This window comes from Prionailurus bengalensis, chromosome E2, assembly GCF_016509475.1.
Source record: "Prionailurus bengalensis isolate Pbe53 chromosome E2, Fcat_Pben_1.1_paternal_pri, whole genome shotgun sequence".
In the NCBI taxonomy this organism is placed as follows: Eukaryota; Metazoa; Chordata; class Mammalia; order Carnivora; family Felidae; genus Prionailurus; species Prionailurus bengalensis.
The window spans coordinates 61,833,057-61,854,760 of record NC_057352.1 but is presented as its reverse complement, the minus strand read 5'-3'; the positions used below and the strand labels follow the sequence as shown (position 1 = coordinate 61,854,760).

The 21,704-nt window shown below is 58.9% G+C and overlaps 1 protein-coding gene across 3 annotated transcripts; it reads right to left on the bottom strand.

Annotated features, from left to right (window-relative positions):
* Window positions 1-593: 593 nt before the first annotated feature.
* On the bottom strand, window positions 594-21,459 carry DPEP1 (dipeptidase 1). 3 transcript variants are annotated; one of them, XM_043599942.1, is made up of 11 exons: window positions 21,296-21,459; window positions 7,114-7,318; window positions 3,237-3,369; window positions 2,857-2,989; window positions 2,558-2,741; window positions 2,315-2,384; window positions 1,797-1,973; window positions 1,609-1,693; window positions 1,453-1,528; window positions 1,042-1,177; window positions 594-963 (listed from the first exon to the last, which is right to left on the bottom strand). In XM_043599942.1, the coding sequence occupies exons 2-11, from the start codon at window positions 7,215-7,217 to the stop codon at window positions 796-798; spliced, it is 1,266 nt and encodes a 421-aa protein (XP_043455877.1). In that variant the 5' UTR covers window positions 7,218-7,318; window positions 21,296-21,459; the 3' UTR covers window positions 594-795. The 3 variants fall into 3 exon arrangements, with proteins under 3 accessions (XP_043455877.1, XP_043455876.1, XP_043455878.1); XM_043599941.1 differs by lacking the exon at window positions 21,296-21,459 and adding an exon at window positions 17,519-17,644; XM_043599943.1 differs by lacking the exon at window positions 21,296-21,459 and adding an exon at window positions 17,519-17,643 and having other exon boundaries at window positions 2,558-2,708.
* Window positions 21,460-21,704: the final 245 nt, after the last annotated feature.

Below are 21,704 nucleotides of genomic sequence, written 5' to 3'. Positions count from 1 at the left end.
GTCACAGATCTGCCTGGGAATGACAGGGAGGGACCTTCACGGCGGGGGGGGGGGGGGGGGGGGGGGGGGGAGCCGAGCAGGCACCTGTGGGCCGTCCACCTTCAGGTTGGGAGCTGCAAGGGGCCGTCCACCTGTTTGTGGGTGTCTCAGGGCCCGGGCGCTTGGGCACTGGGGCTCCTGCTCAGGAGTCTGAGGCCATCCAGACAGAGCATTCTGAGAGGCTCCAGCCTGGAGTCGCGGGGTGGTTCAGCCCTGCTCCAGACCTGGCTTTCCCCTCTGAGAGCAGCTGAGCCAGGCGGCAGGGGTGTGGTCACACGTGTGTGTGCGTAATGGCGTGGGGCACGCAGGTATACATGAGTGTGCATGTTCATTCATATGGTGGTGGTGGCGGGGGGGGGGGGGGGTTCTGAAGCCCAGACCGTGTGTTTTTAGACTTCAGCAATGTCCATGCAAATCTCTTTCCGGAGGACCCAGGCACGCCTGAGTCTGGGGGTCTAGCCTGGGACCATCTTGACAAAATTTGCCCTGGGTGCTCAGGAGCCCCCCTCCCCACCCCCGCAAGGACTGGGATGCTGAGAACACACAGCCTCATGGCTCGGAAGGGTTGTTGCCTTTATTAAGGGTCCACTGTGTGTCTGTGTCTGGAACTGTCCACAGCTTCCTGCCCTCAGCTGAGCCCCGGTGCCTGCTCAGGAGAGGCCGGGCCTCGCGCCTGGGGAGCCGGACTCTCCCTGCCCCGATGCCACCATCTCCCCGGGGCCGGAGGAGGACCCTAGAGGTCCGGGCCCCAGGGCGTCACAGAAGGCCCAGGCCGAGGAGGACGGTAGTGAGGGAGGCCAGCAGGGCCCCTGGCTGCCGGTGGAGGCTGGGGGCCTCTGAGTAGCCGTACATCGTCCTGCAGGAAGCCTGCAGCTGGTCCGCCGGGATGGGCTCCTCTTCAGGACTTTGTGTGTGATCGCTCACCTGGGGACAGACACTGCTTGGGCCGCCTGCCCGCCTTCCGGCAGAGAAGGGCGGACGGGTGCACCGGCCTCTCCTTACCTGTTCCACTGCCTCAAAGACCCTGAGCAGGTTGTTGGCCAGGGCGCCCCTGACCTCCGTCTCTGTCCACCGCCTCCTGAGTAGCTCAGCCACCAGGTCTGGGTACTTGGACACATCCTCAAGCCCCACGGGGAGCCTGAGGTGAGGGCAGAGAGAACCGGGCCCTGCGTCCCAGGGGTCAGGGCCTCGGGCCTGTCCACCTCCCCACGACCCCCTGTGGCCCCCACCCCAAGGCATTGGGGGGTCCAGTGCAGTGGCCTTCAGACCCAGACGTGCTGGGCCCGTCCGAGCTTCAGACCCTCATGACATGTTTGGGCGGGGGTGGGGTGGGGTGGGGGTGGGGTGGGGTGGGGTGGGGGACGTGGTGTGACCTTCCCAGGTCAGCCACAGGATGTAGGCCTTGCCCCTTACCTTGAAACACCATCAAAGTCCCCACCAAAGCCCACGGCTCCAGCTCCTGCCACCTTCTTGATGTGGTCCAGGTGGTCTACCGAGGAAGGCGGCGGGTGTGGGTCCCGGGAGTGGCCCTCCCCCGCCCAGCTGCCGTGGCCACTCACACGCACCAACCTGCTACTTGGGACAGGGTGGCTTCCGGTCTGCAGGAAACGTAGTCGTTGTAGAAATTAACCATCACCAGGCTGCCCGTCTGGTTCTGCCCAGGAGAACAGTGGAGTTGTGGGCACGGGAGGAGGCGGGGCACTCCGGGACCACCGCGGGGAGGGGCGGGGAGGGAGGGCCGGGCCGCAGCCCCTCACCACCAGCCGGAGCACGTCGTCGGGCACATTGCGCCGGTGCTGGCACAGGCTGTAGGCTGAGGAGTGGCTGAAGATGACGGGAGCCGTGGACAGGCGTAGGGCATCCTTCATGGTGGCCACGGACACGTGGGCCAGGTCGATGATGACCCCCAGGCGGTTCATCTCCTTCACCACACTCTGTGCCGACACAGGGCTCAGGGGTCGGGAAGGCTGCACTGGCCACACTGTCTGCACACCCGGGGTTCACCGCAGCCCCCCACACACACACCCCACGAGTCCCGGCATGGCGGGCGGGACATTTGGGAAAGGTCCCCTCGCTGGCCAGGTGTTTGTGGACTCTTCAATGGCTGGAAGATGCCCAGCCGCTCCAGCGGGTACCCACCCTGGGATGGCCCTGGGGCTCCAGTTTATAGGTAAAGAAACAGGTCCTGAAAGGCGAGAAACTGCATCCTGGGTCACTTCTCTGAGGGTGACTGTGGTCCTTGCCTGACGCCCCCCCCCCCCCCCCACCGCCTTACCTGGCCAAAGCGTGACAGGCCTTGGCTCTCAGCCTTGTCCTCTCCCGTGTCCACCAGCCAGTTGTCAGCCCTAGGAGAGCGGAGAGCAGGTGTGCCAGGGATGGAGTGGTGGTCGTGGCCCACCCGGACCCAGGGCACTCGGACGGGGAGGAAGGAGCCGGAGGAGAGCAGGCCTAGGGATTGGCCCTGCCCCGCGGCCCTCCCCCTCCCGCGCGGCCTGGCGGCCTCCCCGGGGTCACCTACCACGGCGTGTTGCAGCTGTGGGTGAGGGTCAGGTACCGCATGCCCAGGCGGTAGAGTGTCCGCAGGACGCCCAGGCTGCTGTCTATGGAGTGGCCGCCCTCCACGCCGACAAGGCTGGCCACCCTCCCCTCCTGGAAGGCCTGCCGGATGCCTGTGAGGAGAGCTGGCTGAGGGCGTCGGGCACCTGGGCGTCCGGGGAGTTTCGACGTAAGGCACACCCGGGCGGCCCTAGCCACCCTGCCCGGGGCTGGGGCGGGCAGCGGCAGGGGCTCAGGAAGGCGGGCCGGACCGGGACCCACCTGCGCTGTTGGTGACACACACAAAGGTCTCCGGATACATCTGGCACATGCGCTGGATGACGTCGATCTGCTCTAGGGTCCTCTTCACGGCATCCTTGTTCTGGGTGTCGCAGGGCGTGTACGCAGACCAGAACTAGGGGCCGCGGGGGAGGGCGGCTAGGACCGCTGGCCCCCGGCCCCACGCCACACACGCTTCCCTCCTGCCCCGGGAGCCCTGGGACGGCCTTGGTGGCCACCAGCGTCCCCTTCCAAAGACTTGTGGCCCCAAGGGCTCAGGAGGGACACCGCCCCGGGCACGCCTGCACCCTGGCCAGGACACGGTGGGGAGGGAGATGGGTGGACGCCAGCGTGAGCGAGCGTGGGGCCGGGCTGAGCCATACCTGGCCCCCAACAAAACCAGCCCTCAGCTTGGGGATGTTGGTGTGTGTGTTGGCAAGGATCGTCAGGTTGGCCCTCTCGCTCTGAAGCTGGTTGTTGAACATGGTCAGCAGCCTCCAGGGCAGGTCATTGTGCCTGGGGGTGGGGGTGGGGGCGGGAGAAAGGGCCAGGGCCGAGTCAGGGTGGCCACTCAGGCCGGGGGCCTCCGAACTCCTTCACAGGCTGGGAATTAGAGCCGGCCACAGGGCTGGCGGATTGCTCGTGATCCGAGCACGCCTACGCGCAGGTGAGTTGCTCGACTGTGCCCCACACCTGACTGTGCCCCACACCCAGGCCGGGTGACTGTGGGCGGAAGAGAGCCTCTGGGAGGTGTTCCCTCCAAGGGCCTTCCGCTGCCCAAGAGGCAAGGGCAGATGTTTGTCTCCAGAATCGTCCTGGGGAACGGGCAGGGTTCAAACCACCTCCATGAATAGTGCTGGTTGACACGGGCAGCTGGGCGGGGGAGTCTTGAAATCCTCCCCTTGCAGGGAGGGGGCAGGGAAATGGGGGTGTGGCCCGTCTGGCACCCCCCCCCCAACACACACCCCGTCCTCTTGGGGCACCGGGGCCTCTATGACAGCTCTGCCCATGCTTCTATGCGCCTATGGAGGGAGAGAAGGAGGGGAGGGAAGGAGGAGGCGAATGGCAGGGGCCGGTCTGGGCTGCAAAGGCAAGAACCCACAGGGCTGGGCAGATTCAGCCCTGGACCCAGGAGCCAGGAGCAGCCTCGACGGGGAGAGACCTCTGGGCTGCCAGCACCCCCTAAGTTCACACATGGAAGAAGCAGGGGCCGGGGAAATGCAAAGTCTCAGACCTGCGAGGTGGAATCTGCACTTGGATCAGCCAAGCCTGGAATACGGGACACCCGTGGAGAGCCCCTGCGGGATCCCTGATGCACCGGCGAGGGCGAGGGGCCTGGTGCCTCACCCACCCCCCCCCCTCCCGCCCCACTCCTGCTCCCAGCCCCATCCCAGGGGCCACTGCTCTGTTTGAGGGGCCGCTTCTGCTTTCGAGACCCCTCCCCCAGCTCTGTCCTCAACCCCCATCCAGTTCCCACCCCCAATCCTGGCTCCTGCCTCTCTGGCCTCAGTTTTTCCACCTGTAACATGGGGACGCTTTGGTACTTGGCTCAGAGACGAAACTGTGAGCGCCTGGACCTCCTCGGCCAGCCGTCCTGGGGTGAGCCTTTCCAAAGCAAGCTGGCTCCAGACTCTGGAAGCCCCCCAGCTCTCTCGAGGGCCACCGCCACAGCTGTGTTTTGACGTGGTCGGGTGTGGGCTGGTGGTCAGAACGCCTTTGCTGACCGAGCGGGGGCACGTGTAGGTGAGCCCCGAGTGTCCGTGCCTCTGGGCAGCACTGGGCAGGGTCCCTGGAGGGGACGTTCCTCCCGGCCTAAGGACGCCCCACCCTCCAGCCGGCAGCCAGGAACCCACCAGGGGGGAGGGGCACTTTGCTCCAGCCTCCTCCCCTCCTGCCTTCGCGGGCCGGAGCCCGGAGTGGGGAACAGAGGTCACATTTGCCCCGCGGCCAACAATGCCCTTCTGGAGCCTGGATCCACCCTCCTTATCTGTGTGGCCTGGGCAGCACCCCCAGTGGTCAGAGGACCCTGCTCCTACTCCAAGGGGGGAGGTGACCATTCCAAGCACTTGAATGTCAGCCAGCTATTGTAGGAGCGACTGCTGGAGGCCCGCTACCCACTCTCCGTCTTTTTCTTGGTAACAGAGCCGCCTGTTTTTAGCAGGAAACCTGGCCATTTGAAATAAAGCGACTTCGTGTCCCTTTACTGCTGGGTGTGGCCATGTGACTAAGTTCTGCCCTTTGACAGCTCCCAAAAGCTCTCCTTGACTCGCTCACCCTCTGCCCTTTCTATGTCCCTTCCTCCTTCATGCTGGCTGGCATGCAGACATAAAGGCCGGGGCTGCAGCGGCCACTTTGAAGCCTGAGGTGGGAATGATGGCCGCTGTGTCACACTGTGGAACAGCCAGGACTCCCTGGGGCTCTTTCTCTTGTTGAAACCACTTACCTGAGTCTCTTACCTGCAAGAGGAGCTAATATCACAGTGTCGGTTTGGGTCCTGTCACCTGCTCTTCACTGTCTGGCTCTTGGGACAATCCCGATTCCCAAATTCCAGCTCCTTGAGAATTCCGGGCTGTCTAGGCTCTTGGAGCCACTTACCCCCCCTGCAGTCCTCCCAACCCCCAGCACCTGACCTTGCACCCCGCTCTCTGTGCCCAGCTGCCCCCCCCCACCCCGGTGGGTCCTCAGAATGAAGGAGCACCTTCCCGGGCTCATACTGTTGGCCTCTTCTACCAGACAGCAGGGGCTCCATCTGGGGTGGGAGCCCAGGGCAGCAGCCTCTCAGCAGACCTCTCTTTGCCTCACTCCCCTTGAGTGTATACGAGGGGACCCCAGGGCCAGGAAGGAGGTACGGGGGAGGAACCAGGGGCAGATGGGGAAGGGCTGGCGGCCCCTCCCTTCTCTAGGGCTGCCACAGCTCCCTGGGCTTCCTGTATAAGGACACACCCCATTTTCTCTGCTTTTCTTGCAGACTATTTTGTCCAACAAAGCCCAGAGGCGTCTGCCAAATAGTCACGACCGCAACATTTATCACGCACGTACTGGGTGCCAGACAGGCACAAACAGGTGCTCCCCTAACACTTCCAGCGCCCAAGGGTGTGTATATGTGTGCCACACGGCCCTTCAGACTGAGTGCCCAGGGAACGGGGTCCTCGCTCCCTGCTGGTATGTTGGAAATGGGACAGGAAAGGAAGCGGGAGGGGCAGGGGTGTGTGTGCCCAGGTGGCGTTTCACACGGGGGCCGGGAGAGGTAGCCCAGAGCAAAGCCCGGGAGGAGCTGAGGGAGGCAGCCTGGACATGGGGACCGGCAGGGACAGCACGAGCCTGCCTGGGGCACCCGGGAGTGTGGGGATGGCTGGGGAAGGCAGTGAAGGGTCTTGAGGTCCATTGCAGGACTTAGACAATACTCTGAGCTCAGTGGGAGCCGTGACAGGTGGGGAGTTTGAGCCAGGGGACGGGAGCTGATACTTCTGTCTCCCAGACTCCCTCTGGCTGCAGCCCTGAGACCAGACCTCCGCTGGTGGAAGGAAGGACAGCCAGAGGCTCACCAGATGACCCAGCAGAGGTGGAGATGGGGGCAAGGGAGGAGGGCAGACGCACTGGGCATTGGAGGAGACAGGCCCTGCCAGCTTGGCTGTGCATCAGACACAAAACCACAAGGTGTCACCAGGGTCTTGGCTAGAAAGGGGTCTCCCTCTGTGGGGGTGGGTGGGTCAGTGGACATGCAAGTAAGGTCAAGCTGGGCACACAGCCCAGAGGTGACCCGGGGACCCTGTGCCTGAGGACGTCTCCCCAAGGCGGATGCAGGAGAGGGAGAGGAATGAGAAAGGTCTTGGAGGAGGGTTAAGGAGGGGCCTCCCAGGGGAAACTAAGGCCCAGGGAGGGAATATGGCTCCTTGGGCTACATGGCTAGCTCGAGGCGTGCCCTGGGCCAGGCCCCAACCTCCTCTATCCCCAGCACCCACTCTGAGCTGGGAGCTGGCACCCAGGGTGCAGGGAGTCAGCTTGTAGGGCACCCCAGGAGCTGCTGAGGGCCACAGGGGCCTTTTAACTGCTCCATTCCCTACAGACCATCATCTGCTGAAGCTTTAGGGGGGCCCTAAGAGACCCCACGAATAAGCTGAGGCCAGCAAAGGCAAAAGCCATGTTGTGGTTGAAGAAACTGAGCCCCAGCAGAGATAAGGCAATGTCAGTGTCAGGGTCACATGAGCTCCTAGCCCCTCCAGCCCCGGACCCCCCGTCCCGTCCCCAGTGGCCACTTACCCGTCAATGACAGGTGTGCCCCGCATGATTCTCTCAGCCTCATCCCGGAACTGGTCTCCAGTGCAGACGGCCACCAGGGCCCAGAGCCACCAGCTGGTCCCCATGACACAGCGTCCAAGGGCCTGCTTCGAGCACTGCTCTGGCACGTCTGGCCTCGCCTGGCCGGCTTGTGTGTGGGGTCCAGCCAAGGCTAGAAGGAGCTGGTCTGTGAGCCAGAAGAGAGAACAGAGGCCTTTGGTCCTGGTGATTATTGCCGGGGGATGTCCCATTTAAGATTCATTCCAGTGTTCAATCAGTAACCAGCACTCCCTCGGGAGGGGGGTGGAGGATGGGAGGTCCTGGACCCTGTGGGCCGGGCGTTGTTGTCTGGGCCAGGCACAGGCATAGTAGGAGGCTGCTGACCCCAGGGGAGCAGAGCCAGGGTGAAAGGGCAGGCCTGGGAGGGGCGACCCTGGGTAAGGTCTCAGCCTGCATTAGTGGTACTGTCTTATTCCCTCTGCAAACTCAGGACCTGGCGACCTGTCTAAGATCTGCAAACAAGAACTGAAACATCATTCAGATTTGCCTCTTGTAATGTTTGCCTGTAAAAACAGTCTTACATCATCATGGAAGACGGAATGCAGCCCCCCAGGATGCTCCCATCATACCACCCACTGCTGGGGGTCGGGCCCTGGCTCCTGGCCCTGCCACCGCCTGGCCGTCCAGCCACCCACACTCTGGCTGCAGGCTTCTGGCCGAGCAGGCTGGACTTGGCGGGTCAGAAATCTGGAGGGTCAGCGTTTCCTTAGCATGGAGGTGGCTCTCCAGGCTTCTTGGGCACTCAAGGCTCTTGATGTCTTTGCTGGAACCCATGGATCCTGGTCCCAGGGCTGGGCCAGCGTCCAGGGTTCCAGTGGGCACCCGGGCTGGGAGAGAGCCAGGCCAGGAAGGCTGCTGAGAGGTGTGGGTGAGGCAGGGAGGCTCAGGAGGGCAGGTGGGCAAGCCTGGGGGTGGGGGTCCTTGGACCCCATCCCCTCAGCAGGCTCCCTGATGCCTCTGCACCTGGACGGTGCTGGAGCCTCATGCAGACCTGCCCTGCGGAGCCCCCCCTGTGCCCCCCCCCCCCAAGGATGGATCCTTCCACCAGCCTGAGGAGGGAGGTCACGTCCCAGCCCTGGCTCTGCCCATTAGCTGGGTGTCCGTGCCTGGGCCCAGCCTGTGTCTCCTGTTGAAAGGGCAGCACGAAAGGATGCGGGGTGCAGGGTGCTGAGGGTAGCAGCCCTGGTCTGCTCCAGCTCCTCCGCACCCCTTGAGAGGAGGAGCAGGGACACAGGGACATCCTCTGTGCCACTGGCCCCAGACCCCATGTGAGACTTTCTCCGCCAGGATCCCCATCCCACCAGGGAGACCCTCACCCACCCCCCACTCCGGCCACAGGCTCTAAGCAGACCGCGGGCGCTGGGGAGAGGCACTGGGGAGGGTGAGGAAGCCCAGGGCCAGCTGGAACCAGGAGTCTCCGCGGAGGTGGCTGGCACACATCTGCTTGCCCTTGGCCGTCTTCTGCACAGCCACTTGGTCCACTCACCTCCAACCTCCCGACCTGTCTCCTCAGGGCCTGGACGCTTTCGTGGGCGGAGCTCTGGTCTGCTTACACCGGCGGGCCGCCCTCTCCACGGGGTCCCTTTTCCCGGGATCTCTCCCGAAACCCGTTCCCTGCTCTTATTTTTTGCCTGCCCCCGATTTTTCTATTTATGTTTAACTTTTTTTTTTTTTCTTATCCGTTTTGTTTCGGAGTTGGGTCCTCAGAACGTGTAACTGTATTTGATTTCTCAGCCTCGTCTGAACACGCTGTCTTTACACGTGATCATTCAAGCCAGAATAATGATGGTGGTGGTGCTGGGCCCACTGTTTCTTGTCCCATCTCGAAGCTCCTCCCCTGTTTCTTGCTTTAGCCAAAATTTTCAGGGTATTTCAATTCCCTGTCTCCGGGAGTCTCACTACTTTGCTAGCGGTGATATGTGTAACAGTTGTATTTAAATCAGTATTTCTCCGGGGCGCCTGGGTGGCGCAGTCGGTTGGGCGTCCGACTTCAGCCAGGTCACGATCTCACGGTCCGTGAGTTCGAGCCCCGCGTTGGGCTCTGGGCTGATGGCTCAGAGCCTGGAGCCTGTTTCCGATTCTGTGTCTCCCTCTCTCTCTGCCCCTCCCCCGTTCATGCTCTGTCTCTCTCTGTCCCAAAAAATAAATAAACGTTGAAAAAAAATTAAAAAAAAAATAAAATAAATCAGTATTTTTCCTTCAACAGAGAAGTCCTTCCCAGGAGGTTACAGCCAGCCGTGCGCTGAGCCCTTGATTTAAATGTAACTATGTAACTACACCTTGCCCTGGATCCAGTTTCCTGTGCACTGTATTTGCTCCTGTCTTGAGATATTTATTCTAACTTATCTCTGGCTCGTCTACAGTACTTTCTTGGGCCACGCCCCAGGAACACTTGCATCCCGGTGAATTCACGCAGGGGCTTCTCACGGCCACTTTCCAGCACGGCAGCCACGGCAGGTCAGATTCCTTTGTACACACACAGTCTCGCGGCTGTGAGTTCTTCTCTAACCCTTCATCCGTTGCCACACAGCTCCATGTGTCTGTCCTTCGAAACCTGCCTGACCCTGGATTTTGACCTTCTCTCCATCTTCAAGTTCAGGATTCGTTTACGTTATTTATTATTATTATTATTATTATTATTAATTATTAAATTCTCTGGTCAACCCTTTGTAATACTTTATTAGTTTAAAAGCCCAACAGAAAAGGTCTTAACACACCCTCATCCCACCCCGCGGTGGGAGGTGTACCCCATCACCCCTGAAAGGTGGGCTACGTGCCTGTTCCTCTTTTCCCAGCTTTGCACGTCACACCTTGACTTCCTCTTTCCTCTCACAAGTTTGGTTCTCTCCCGTTGGTCCCTGGTTCTCCCCGGTACCCAGGTAGCACAGGGCTGGTGGAGTGTGAGGAGAGCCAGGCATTAGCTTCACATGCAAATTTCAAAGTGGGGGGGGGGGCACAAAAACTTGAGCCATCGAGGTCAATAGTATTTTCATGCAATATTTCTAAAAATAAAAATTTGTGCAAAAAAAAAATCCATGCTGGACAAAATATAAACTTTTATTTATTTTTATTATTATTATTATTTTTTTTAATTTTTTTTTAACGTTTTTATTTATTTTTGGGACAAAGAGAGACAGAGCATGAACGGGGGAGGGGCAGAGAGAGAGGGAGACACAGAATTGGAAACAGGCTCCAGGCTCCGAGCCATCAGCCCAGAGCCTGACGCGGGGCTCGAACTCCCGGACCGCGAGATCGTGACCTGGCTGAAGTCGGACGCTTAACCGACTGCGCCACCCAGGCGCCCCCAAAATATAAACTTTTAAGTGCATGCAGGGCCCGAATTCTGACTTTTCCGTTTGCCCCCAGCTCCAACACAGTCCCACCTGCCTCTAGTCTCAGGGAACATTCACATTCTATTGGCTCAGGACAGAGGACAGCTTTCCAGGAGCTGAGCTGTGGGTGTGACTGCACTTAGGTGCTGCCCAGAGGAGAGGACTCAAGGCCACCGGGATGCACCAGGTGGGAGGACCCGTGCAGCCTTGTCCTAAGAGTTCACAGCGTCACACTGAGCACGAGTGGCACTGAGCCTGAGGGCAAACCTTCTGGGGGCCCGGGTTCGGGTGTGCATCATTCCTTTGACTCACGCGCTGTGGGGGACAAGGCAGCAAGCCTTGTGCGAGCTGCTCAGAGCCCTCAGCCTCAGTATCTCTGTGAAACAGAAGTCATTCCAGTCCTGTTGGAAGCGCTAATGTGTAGAGCTCCCAGCGCACCCGGCGGATCAAGGCATTCTCAGCTCCCAATTCAGCTTGCTTGTTCCATATGGTTTTATTGTTCACCTGGAGTTTCTGGTTGCTTTTATTTATTTTTTTTTTTTCATTCCACTGGGCGCTGTTAATCATATTCTCTATCTTCTAAGCTCTGTGCCTCATACCTACAGCCCCTAGCTTTGGATTGATGGTTTCTACTTAATTTCTACACTACGAGTCTGCCTCCTTTTGGGTTTATGTTCTTACTTTATTAGAGCTGGTCCTCAAATCATTCCTTAGTAGTGGGTGTGTGGGAAGTCCAGATTAGAGTCCCCGGGGGTTTGCACACGGTCAGCAGTTTTGCTGGACAGGTACCACTGAGCTGTAAACCATTTTCCCTTGGAGCTTGAGGGTGTCCGCACTGTGTTGTTGATGGGGCATCCAGTGTTGGTCTGAGCCCCGGGTCTTTCTGGGGAGAGGACATGTTGCTTTTTCTCCACAATCTTCGTGAGTCACATCTTCGTCCTGGGGTTCTGCCATTTTTCCATGGTGTGCCTTAATTTGAGGCTCTATTTTTCATTCAACTAGCTCAACCCTCAGGTTTACTGATTGGAAGTCTCTTTCTGCCTTTATCACAGGGCACCATTTCTTCTCTCCCACTTACTCTCTCTCCTCTCTCCTGGCCCTGCTCTCCACCAGATGCCGGATCTCCTGTGTTCATCCTTTGTGTCTCGTTTTAGGTTTTCTTGTGCTTTTACTCTGTGTGCTAAGAGATTTCCTCAATTTTGACTTTCAGCACTTGCAATGTTTTCTTTCAGGGATCATAGATTTAATCTTCCAAGACTGGTCTGTGGTTGATGTTTTCCCCTTGGCACTGTGTTTTTGTTACGGAAATAATGTCTGATATCGGGGGTTCTGTTTTCATCTGTTTACCAGACGATCGCTTGTTTCTTCTGAACTCATTTTTTCCCGTACTTTATCCGGACCTCGTGTTGCGTTTGCACACTTCCCTTAGCCACTGGCCATCTTCGCCACTTCACACTGAAGAAGGCAGTGACAGCAAAGCTGGGTGTGCTGTGTGTGCCCAGACAGCCTCCTGGCTTCCGGTTTGGCATGAGGTGAGCACGAGGGAGGGTCACATCACACAGAGGACCCCTTAACACCAGAACTCGACTCGAGCACTTGTAATGCAGCTCCGGTTCCCAGACAGACAAAAATGTTAAGGGAGGCCCTCCTGGTGTTCTGGTGTTTTCCACCTGGCTGTAGGATCCGAGCATCCATGTGAACAGCTCCCCTATCACGTCCACCCCTGCAGCGTCAGAGCCGAGTTCCCTTCTGGGTTCTCCTGGGTGGGCTGTCCCCCTCGCGCCCCTGCAGCCCCCTCCACAAATATTCCCGACGGTTCTCCCTTCTCTGCTTCATAGATGGCCTCTTCCAGCCTGTTTTCAATCCCGGAAATGTGTTGAAATCTGAGTGCTGATGGATGCTTTCCATTCTCTGATGTCGCAAGTTCTGTTCTCAACCCGAATGCGCCAGAACAGGGGACGTGCATCTCAGCCTCCCACTGTGGCCTGGAGGACGCTGGCGTGGTACCACAAAGCCTCTTCAGTGTTTGCTTTTCATTCCAGTCGCCTCCACTTGGCCTGGTTGCTGCACATGGCACCCATCTTTTTGTAACTTTTATTTATTTTATTTTTACATCTGTTTTGTTTTTGAGAGAGAGAGAGAGAGTGCGTGAGAACGAGTGGGGAGGGGCAGAGAAAGAGGGGGGCAGAGGATCTGAAGCGGGGCTCAAACTCATGAACTGCGAGACCATGAATCAGGGCTCCAGCCAGAGTCGGAAGCCCGACCGACTTAGCCAGGCAGGCGCCTGCGGCCGTCTTTCTCATCGTCATGTTGTAGTGGTTCAGGCAGAGCCAGGGGCTGGCCTGGCCCAGGCCATTCGTTTTTAAGGTTCACTGTGAGGAGGGAGGTCAGGGCTTTGTGAACAGCACACACTTCAGAAACAGACGGTCCTGGGTTCGAACCCCTGGCCGTGGCAGACTGCATTTTCCAGAGACGGCTGCACCATTGCCTCGTGGCCCACAGGCTCTCCTCACCGTGCGACGCTGGCCCATCTGTGGAGAGGTGACTGGCTTGACCTACCAGCCGCTAGAAGGTGGGAGGTGTGACTTCTGTGCTCCTCCCTGGCTCTGTCTCCTGGGACAGTCCTCCGGAAACCTGGCCTGGCTGCTCTTGTCAACAGGGCCAGCGCGGTGTCAGCCGACGGCCAGGCACCAGCCTTCCGGTCATCCGAGCAGCATCTCCCGGCTGGTGTCTGGCCCCCCTGACCTGATGAAGCCCCAGCCCGCAGGAAACGGTGGTGCGGACACGAGCCCTGTGCACTCGCTGCCAAGTTTTGGGATAATTTGTTACGCAGCAGCAGAGAACTGACACGCGGGCCAATTCCCCGTGACCAGTGACTTTGGTTTTCTTGTCTGTGGAATGAGGGCGCACGGTCCCAACCTCACGGGCCCTTGTGAAGCAGCCTGCCTTCCTTTTTCCCCTTCATGATGGCCATGTTATCTGTGCCCCAGGACTGCTTCCCCGTAGTAGAGAGAAGCCTCTTGTGCCCATTCACATCTTGGTCTCACCCAGACGACGTGGGGCTGGTGTGGCTGGTCCTCAACCAGTGGGGTGGAAGCCAAGGACAGGGCTCTTGCCAGCTGGTCCCCGGGGAGGCCGCCCTGACACCCCCTCTCAGATGCTCCTCTCCTCCTGGCCACGGAAAGGGCCACGGGGCCACTTCCCAAAGAAGCAGACTCCTCCCAATCCTTGCCTCAAGCCCTGCCTCAGTAGTTTGCTTTGAATCGTTCCATTTCTTATTTAAGTAAAGGGCAAAGTGTTATTAGTTGGGAAGTCAGCACCACTTGCCATAAACAGAAAGAACGCAGTGATACCCAAAACAACTGACACATTCAACGCAATGCCTATCAAAATAACACCAGCACTCTTCCCAGAGCTGGAACAGACAATCCTAAAATTTGTATGGAACCAGAAAAGACCCCGAATAGCCAAAGCGACCTTGAAAAAGAAAACCAAAGCAGGAGGCATCACAATCCTGGACTTCGAGCTGTTACAAAGCTGTAATCAGCAAGACAATACGGTACTGGCACAAGCAGAGACACTCTGATCAACGGAGCAGAATAGAGAACCCAGAAATGGACCCACCAACGTATGGCCAACTGATCTTTGACAAAGCAGGAAAGAACAACCAATGGAATAAAGACAGTCTCTTCAGCAAGTGGTGCTGGGAAAACTGGACAGCGACATGCAGAAGAATGAATCTGGACCACTTTCTTACACCAGACACAAAAATAAACTCAAAATGGACGAAAGACCTCAATGTAAGACAGGAAGGCCATCACAATCCTCGAGGAGAAAACAGGCAAAAACCTCTTTGGCCTTGCCTGAAGCAACTTCTTGCTCAACACGCCTCCGGAGGCAAGAGAAACAAAAGCAGAAATGAACTACTGGGACCTCATCAAAATAAAAAGCTTCTGCACAGCGAAGGAAACAATCTGAAAAACTGAAAGGCAACTGATGGAATGGGAGAAGATATTTACAAACGACCTATCAGATAAAGGTTTAGTATCCAAAATCTATAGAGAACTTATCAAACTCAACACTCAAAAAACAATACTCCAGTGAAACAATAATCCAGTGAAGAAATGGGCAAAAGACATGAATAGACACTTCTCCAAGGAAGACATCCAGATGGCCAACCGACACATGAAAAAATGCTCAACATCACTCATCATCAGGGAAATGCAAATCAAAACCACAATGAGCTACCACCTGACACCTGTCAGAATGGCTCACATTAACAACTCAGGCGACAACAGATATTGGCAAGGATGTGGAGAAAGAGGAACTCTTTTGCATTGTTGGTGGGAATGCAAGCTGGTGCAGCCGCTCTGGAAAACAGTCTGGAGGTTCCTCAAAAAACTAAAAATAGAACTACCCTAGGACCCAGCAATCGCACTACTAGGAATCTATCCAAGGGATACAGGTATGCTGTTTCGAAGGGGCACGTGCACCCCAATGTTTATAGCAGGACTATCGACAATAGCCAAAGTATGGAAAGAGCCCAAATGTCCAACGATGGATGAATGGATAAAGAAGATGTGGTATAGATATAAATGGAGTATTACTTGGCAATCAAAAAGAATGAAATCTCGCCATTTGCAACTACGTGGATGGAACTGGAGGGTATTATGCCAAGTGAAATTAGTCAGAGAAAGAGAGATATCCTAGGACTTCACTCATACGAGAACTTTAAGACACAGAACAGACGAACATAAGGGAAGGGAAACGAAAATAAAATAAAAACAGGGAGGGGAACAAAACAGAAGAGACTCATAAATATGGAGAACAAACAGAGGGCTACTGGAGGGGGTGTGGGAGGGGGGATGGGCTAAATGGGTAAGGGCACTAAGGAATCTACTCCTGAAATCACTGTTGCACTAGATGCTAACTTGGATGTAAATTAATTAATTAATTAAATTTAAAAAAGAAGAAAAAGGGGTGCCTGGGTGGCTCAGTCGGTTAAGCGGCTGACTTCAGCTCAGGTCACGATCTCGCAGTCCGTGAGTTCGAGCCCCGCGTCGGGCTCTGTGCTGACAGCTCAGAGCCTGGAGCCTGTTTTCAGATTCTGTGTCTCCCTCTCTCTGACCCTCCCCCGTTCATGCTCTGTGTCTCTCTCTCTCTCAAAAATAAATAAACGTTAAAAATTAAAAAAAAAAAAAAAGAAAAAAGAAAAAGAAAAGAAAGAATGCAGTGAAAATAAACACGTGGCAAGGGAACAGTGCTGTGGAGTCCCAGCCTGAGCCGCAGGGCGGTCACACTGGTGGTGCTACAGCCTTCCCGGTCACCGTCAGGGCCCAGCGGGTTGGCAGAACCTCCTTGCAAGCCGCCTGCCCAGACCCCCAGGGGGCTACGAGCGCTAGAGGCATCAGGTCCCCTCAGAAGCACCGGGGAATGAATTATCAGCTGAAGCTCACCAAAGACTTTTCCAGCAAAACAGCATCATGATGTGGGGCCCAAGAGAGCCCCCCACCAAAGTTTCTCCCGTGCTCACGCCTCCAACCTTCCAAGGGAGGTAGCTCGCAGCAGCACGGAGGTCCCAAGACCCGTGACCCACCATCCCGCATGGACACACAGGCCGTGGCGCCTGAGCAAGCAGAGGAACGCACGCACCGACACGCGGAACGCAGGCTGCCACGCACCCGCCGTGTGCGCGTGCATTCACACCCACACACGCACATGGGAAAAACAGCCCGACACATCCCACGTACACACGCACAGCTAGAGACACACACACCCCTCACTCGCATGCGAACACCGTGTCCGATCGCCCACACACAGCACTCGTAGCAAACTCGCGCAGACCCCACCCACATCGAGACGTCACTGCGTCCGCACAAATGGACACGTGACCCACACACTCGCGCACGAACCGCAGGGGCGAGAATGCTTGGACTCATCCTCCGGCCGCACCTGCGGACCTGTAGCGCACTCACGTGGTCAGCAGACACTCGGCTACCCGGGCGTGTGCACGTACGGACACACACGCAAGCGCTGGACAGAAGCCCACTCACACCCAGACGTCGGCACGTGTCGGTGATGATGCACCCGCATGCTCAGCGCAGGCCGCAGGCCGGTCTTTGAGTCGGTGTGCGCCACCTGGCCCCCACGCCCGCCTCAGCGCACGCGGCACTGCCCTCAGCCCGTGGCCACCCTTGGAGCCCGGTGTGCAGTGGCCCCCAATCAGCTCGGAGAGAGGACGGAGCAGGTGACACGTCCCCGGGAGAGCTTGGGGTACAAGGGCAGCTCCAACCATCGTCCCAGGCTACCCTGGATCGGGGCGTCCTCAAGCCCCTCAGCCTCCCAGGCCCAGCTACGAGGCCACCGCACTGACCTCTGTGCCCCCCAAAGCCTCGCTCCCCAGTCTCCTCACAGACGACACCTGTGTCTGCCCGCCCTTGGGAGTTGTCTTCGGGCTGGTGGCTTTGCCACAGCCCTCCTGGTCCTGTCTCGTCCCCTACTCCCCCGGGGAGACCACAAGACCCTGCGGGCTGCCCCCACTGTTCTGGGCCTCGCGACCCACCGTCCACACAGAATTGGGTCCCTCCCTCAGGGGCTTCCCCCAAGACGCTCCTACGAGGTCCTGGCCCCTTAGCCTCAGCTGGGAAGGGGGCTCTGGCCTTGTCTCACCACCTCTCGCACCTCAAAAGTGACGTTCTTGTCCATCTGCTGGCACCGGGTCCCCTGCTCCTCTTCCCCTCCTCTCTCCCAGGAACCCCGACCCCCAGCCCGTTGGGCCCTTCCCGTCCCCCACTCCCAGTGTGCTCACGTCTCAGGTGTGGCTGAACTGGTCTGTCTCTCCCCAGGTCGGGCTCAGAGGCCTCACTGGGCATACAGCAGGCACCCACTAGGGAACGCTCCCCAACCAGGTGGCTCTCCGGCGGTGGAAGGAGACAAGTCTTCTGGACCCCTCAGAACCCTGGCCCCAGCCCAGTTCCCAGGCTCCTGGGACTCACCGTGGACAGGACGGCGCGTCTGTCTCCGCTGCTTGCTTGCCGCTTCCAGCTCATGAGGCCTGGGGGTTGTTTCTGTTTTACTTAAGTTCGTCCCTCCCTCCCTCGAGCTCTCCACCCAGCTTCCCTCTCACATAAAAAGCCACCTCTTTAAAAACAAATTCCCCCGGGGGCCTCCGCAATGCACCACTCCACGAGAGCAGGACCCAGGGGCTTAATGTCTTACACATGTCAGCTGGTTGTAGTTCCTACATGAGGCCTCAGTCAGGCGTGCGCGTTTGGCCACCCACCCCCACCCCTGGGCCCAGGCAGGCAGCACTGCATTGAGTGATGAGGAAGCAGGGTCCCCCAGACAGTGATGTGGGGGTGCTGTCAGGCAGGGCGTCGACGTCAGGTGGGAGGACCGTCGGGAGGGTGCTGGGGGCTGGAGGCTCGGAGGGCACCCAGAACCCTCCCACCAAGCTCACCCCGACTGGGGATTCCCACCCGGATACTTTGTCCCTGCCCCCTAGCCTCTGCCCAGTGTCCTCATTCCCCGGGGTCGAGAGGGACCTTCTGTGCCCAGTACAGGAAGAGGGTTGGCCCTCGCCTGCCCAGAGGCTGGGGGCCCTGGTATCCGTGCGTGTCGCAGGGGGAGGGTGACCTCCCCCACATTCCCAGCTATCACAGGATCAAAAACAATCATGAATCAGAACGTCCTCTGGCAGAGCTTGGGGACTTTCGAAATCGGGAAGATCTGTGTAGGGCCTGGGCTAGCTGGGGGATGCCTTCACCAGGTGGATTCAGAACTCTGAGGCTGGGCTGGGGGACACACGCTGGAGGACTCCCTCTGGCGGGCAGCAAGTTGTCCCGACCCCACAGGGCAGGGGCCACGCAGCTGGGCCCACGCTGGGTCCCAGCAGCCCGAGGCAGGGACACAGTAGCGGGCACAGCCCCCTGCTCCCTTGCTCCGGCCCGCCCTCTGCCCTGGCTGTGGGACCCTCCTGTGCCACAGTCACCCGTCTCTGAACGGGAGCAGCCCCTTAGTCAGGCACCGTGTGGAGGGTTCATACCAGACTTAGAAAAACGCGTCTCAGTGATGAGGCCTGGGGTCTGGGCGGGAGGGGGGGTGGGGGATCTGGACCGAGGAGGGGGCTCTGACAGAGATAGGGATCCAAGCTGAGGGCAGAGCTGGGAGGGCCCGCCGGTAAGTGGTCCGGAGTGGGGGGCGGAGCACGGCTCTCCTCCGGGGAAGGTGGAGGAGGGCTGCGTGTCCTCTGGGCCTCCCGGAGGCTCCAGCCCACCCGGTTTTGTTCACCCTCTCTGCCCTGTCCTCAGCTTCTGGAAAGAGAGTATAGGAGGACAGTTAATGAGGACAGAGGAGTGGGGTCGGCAGATCACAAACGCTGTTCAAGCCTGTAAATACCAGCTGTCCCCGCGTGGGCTCTGAGCCGCCTGTGGCCACGCCACCAGGTGCCGGACGGAGTTCCCCATAAAGGACGTTCAGGTGTCTTCAGGTGGCTGCTGGGCTTGGCGTGTTTGAGGGTAGGAAACACCTGTGGGTAACTTTCAAGGCTGCGCACCGTGCCGGGTCCAGGGCTGCTGGGTCCTCGATTCTGAGGCCAGCCCTCGATTCTGAGACCGCCACGGTGCTGGAGGCCCTAGCTGAGGGCGCCTCCCGCAGGGGTGAGGCCGCCTCAGCAGCTGTTCGGCCAGCAGATCCCTGTCCTGAGAGGCCGACGGTCCTGGGCGCGGCCCCACATCCATAGCCCCTTGTTCCAGCACAGTGACAGGGCAGCCCTGGTCATCCCCTGGATAGCTCCGCCTCCCAGCATGGTCACTGACCCCGGCCGTAGCGGGCGGCCTGCTGGCCTCAGCCCCTGGACGATAAAGTGGGGGAAACCGTGCCCGGCATGGGGACACTGTAGATTTGAGGAAGACGCGTGTGAAGTGCTCAGGCACTCTTGAGCACTACGTGTGGGGACCTCTGGGTCCCTTGTGAAATGGGCCGAAAGCCCTAAGGTTGACCCGAGGCTGGTGGACACTCTGGGTCCTGGCCAGGGGCTCAGGCTCAGTCCCCCTCACACCCTCAGCCCTCAGGCACAAGCCCCAGGTGTCCCTGACCACCCCCCTCCCACCTTCCGCTGCTGTCCTCTGTCGGCCGGGTGGGCTCCTGCAGGTGTGGCCCAGGAGGTGACCGGGTGGGGTCGGCACCCTGCAGACCCCGGGGGCCCAGGACTGCCGCTCAGGTGCTGGTAACCCCCTTTTCCAGCTCTGGAAACTGGGCCATGGTGGACACGTGCCCAGAACACAGGGTTCCAGGGCAGTGCAGCCTTGAGTTACCACTCAGGACAGCATGAGAGGAGAAGGGGGCCCGGACCGCCCCTGCCTGCCCTGTCCCCCGGGTGCCCGGGAGCCCCTGGCTACACGGAGGCCACGCTCTGTGGCTTCCCGGAACCATCCCCGTGCCCCTGCTCCTGGCGGGTGCCACACTCGGATGTGTCATGTGGACCCATCAGGACCTTGGGTGAGTCTGCCCTTCCACAGACAGGAGACCGAGCTCTGCGCTCCCAGGGGCATGTCTGGGAGACACCCGCATGTCAGGGGCACCAAACGTTCCCTCCTGCCCATGACGCCGAAGCACCGGCTACCTCCTTGGGGCGGGACGCAGGTCAGGGACAATTCTGAATCCCAGGGGAGGCTCCACGCGTTACGTTAGCCTCCGCCCCCTGAAAATAGCTCTACCGTATATGAATGTTGCCACTTCCAAGCTCCCCGGGCACCAGGCAGTTTCGCCCCGCCCGCTGGCCTGGCTCACACCCACCTGTCCCCACACACGGCCCTGAGCCCCGGACCCTGGCTCCTACTGTGCCTGTCCCTGGCTCCCTAAGATGTTCAGGGAGGCCCCTGAGGTCCTCTTCCCTTCATACGCAGGGAGTGCACCTCTGTCCCCTCCCAGGATTTGTGACAGAGATGTCCAAGGAAAGAGGAGACTGCGTGAGAAAAGGAAAAGTGATAGACTCCTTATTAAATAATCTTTAAGCCATGACTTCACATGATGTAGAACTGGCTTGAGACAGTAATTCCAAGGGGACACGAAGGGACTGGAAGGCATGCTGTCCTTAGGGGTCACTGCTGACTGTGTTAGGTCTTCAGGAGGGAGGCGGCCCGGGCCAAGGTGGGAGGAGCAGGCCCCAGTGACCAGCCAGGCAGGGTCCCTGGCGGGGGGCTCAGAGCCCACCCATCCCAGGTCCTCAGCTTCAAGCCAGGTGACCATGGGCTGCTCTGCTCCAGAAAATGTCCTTGCTTCCAAAGGGAAGACAAAAGACTCAGACTACATTAGAGGCAAAGAATATGTCCTGAGCATAGTTTGACTCTATTTTGGGAGTTACTGTTGCAGGAAGGTCTGGTTCTGCCTCAGGAGGGCAGAACATTCTGAGGGCTGCTTTGCTTTTCATTCACGCCTTCATTAATTCAACAAGCCCTTTCCGCCTGGTGGAGAGACAGCAGTGGGCAGGGCAGGGACCCTGCTCTCCGCCAGGCAGAATCCCAGGACAGGAAGACTTCCTGGAGGAAGGAGCCAGTCGATTGAAGCCTGAAGGGCAGGTAGCGAGGTCGGAACATTTGCGGCACAGAGGAGATGTAGGAAGGCGTAGGCTGGAGGGGCCTCAGGAGCCTAGCCAGCCTCGGTGGGTCTGGACCTCGTCCTAAGAACAATACAGAGGGGCTCTTGACTCAAAGACACGTCAGGCGAGCCTGTTTGCTGTCTCCAAATGACGGGGCTGACCACAGCTCTCCTACCTTCTAGAATCCCGTTTCCAAGGCCACTCGTCTCCTGGCTGTGTCCTGCTGAGACTGGGCTCCAGGAGCAGGCACGAAGTTCTGGACAGAAATCCCCAGGCAGCGGCACCCCACTGACCCCCAGCCTGCTCACCGAGGCCTAGGGGACGCAGGTGTGTCCCCACCAGGGGCTCTCCTGGCCCGGGCCAGCCCCTCCTCAGGACCTCACAGCTGGGCCAGGCTCCAACTCCAGCCACCTGCCTGCCTTCCCAGGCCTCTCCCCAGGATGGAGAAAATGCCCCGTTGGCCCTGGGTCTCTGAATGTGGGCAAGGAGGAGTGGGGGAGGGGAGGGGAAAGAGCGGGTCTGAGAGAACCGGATGGGCGGACGGAAGGCAGGGTCACACACACGCCATGAAACTCCCCCCCACC

Excerpts from the sequence above, each read along its gene's own strand:
- DPEP1 (XM_043599942.1), bottom strand. The coding sequence starts at position 7,217 with ATGGGGACCAGCTGGTGGCTCTGGGCCCTGGTGGCCGTCTGCACTGGA. Across the intron at positions 2,742-2,856 it reads GTGTGTCACCAACAGCGCAG|GTGCCCGACGCCCTCAGCCA; the intron begins GTGGGTCCCGGT and ends CCGGACGCCCAG. Across the intron at positions 1,694-1,796 it reads ACGACGTGCTCCGGCTGGTG|AACCAGACGGGCAGCCTGGT; the intron begins GTGAGGGGCTGC and ends TCTCCTGGGCAG.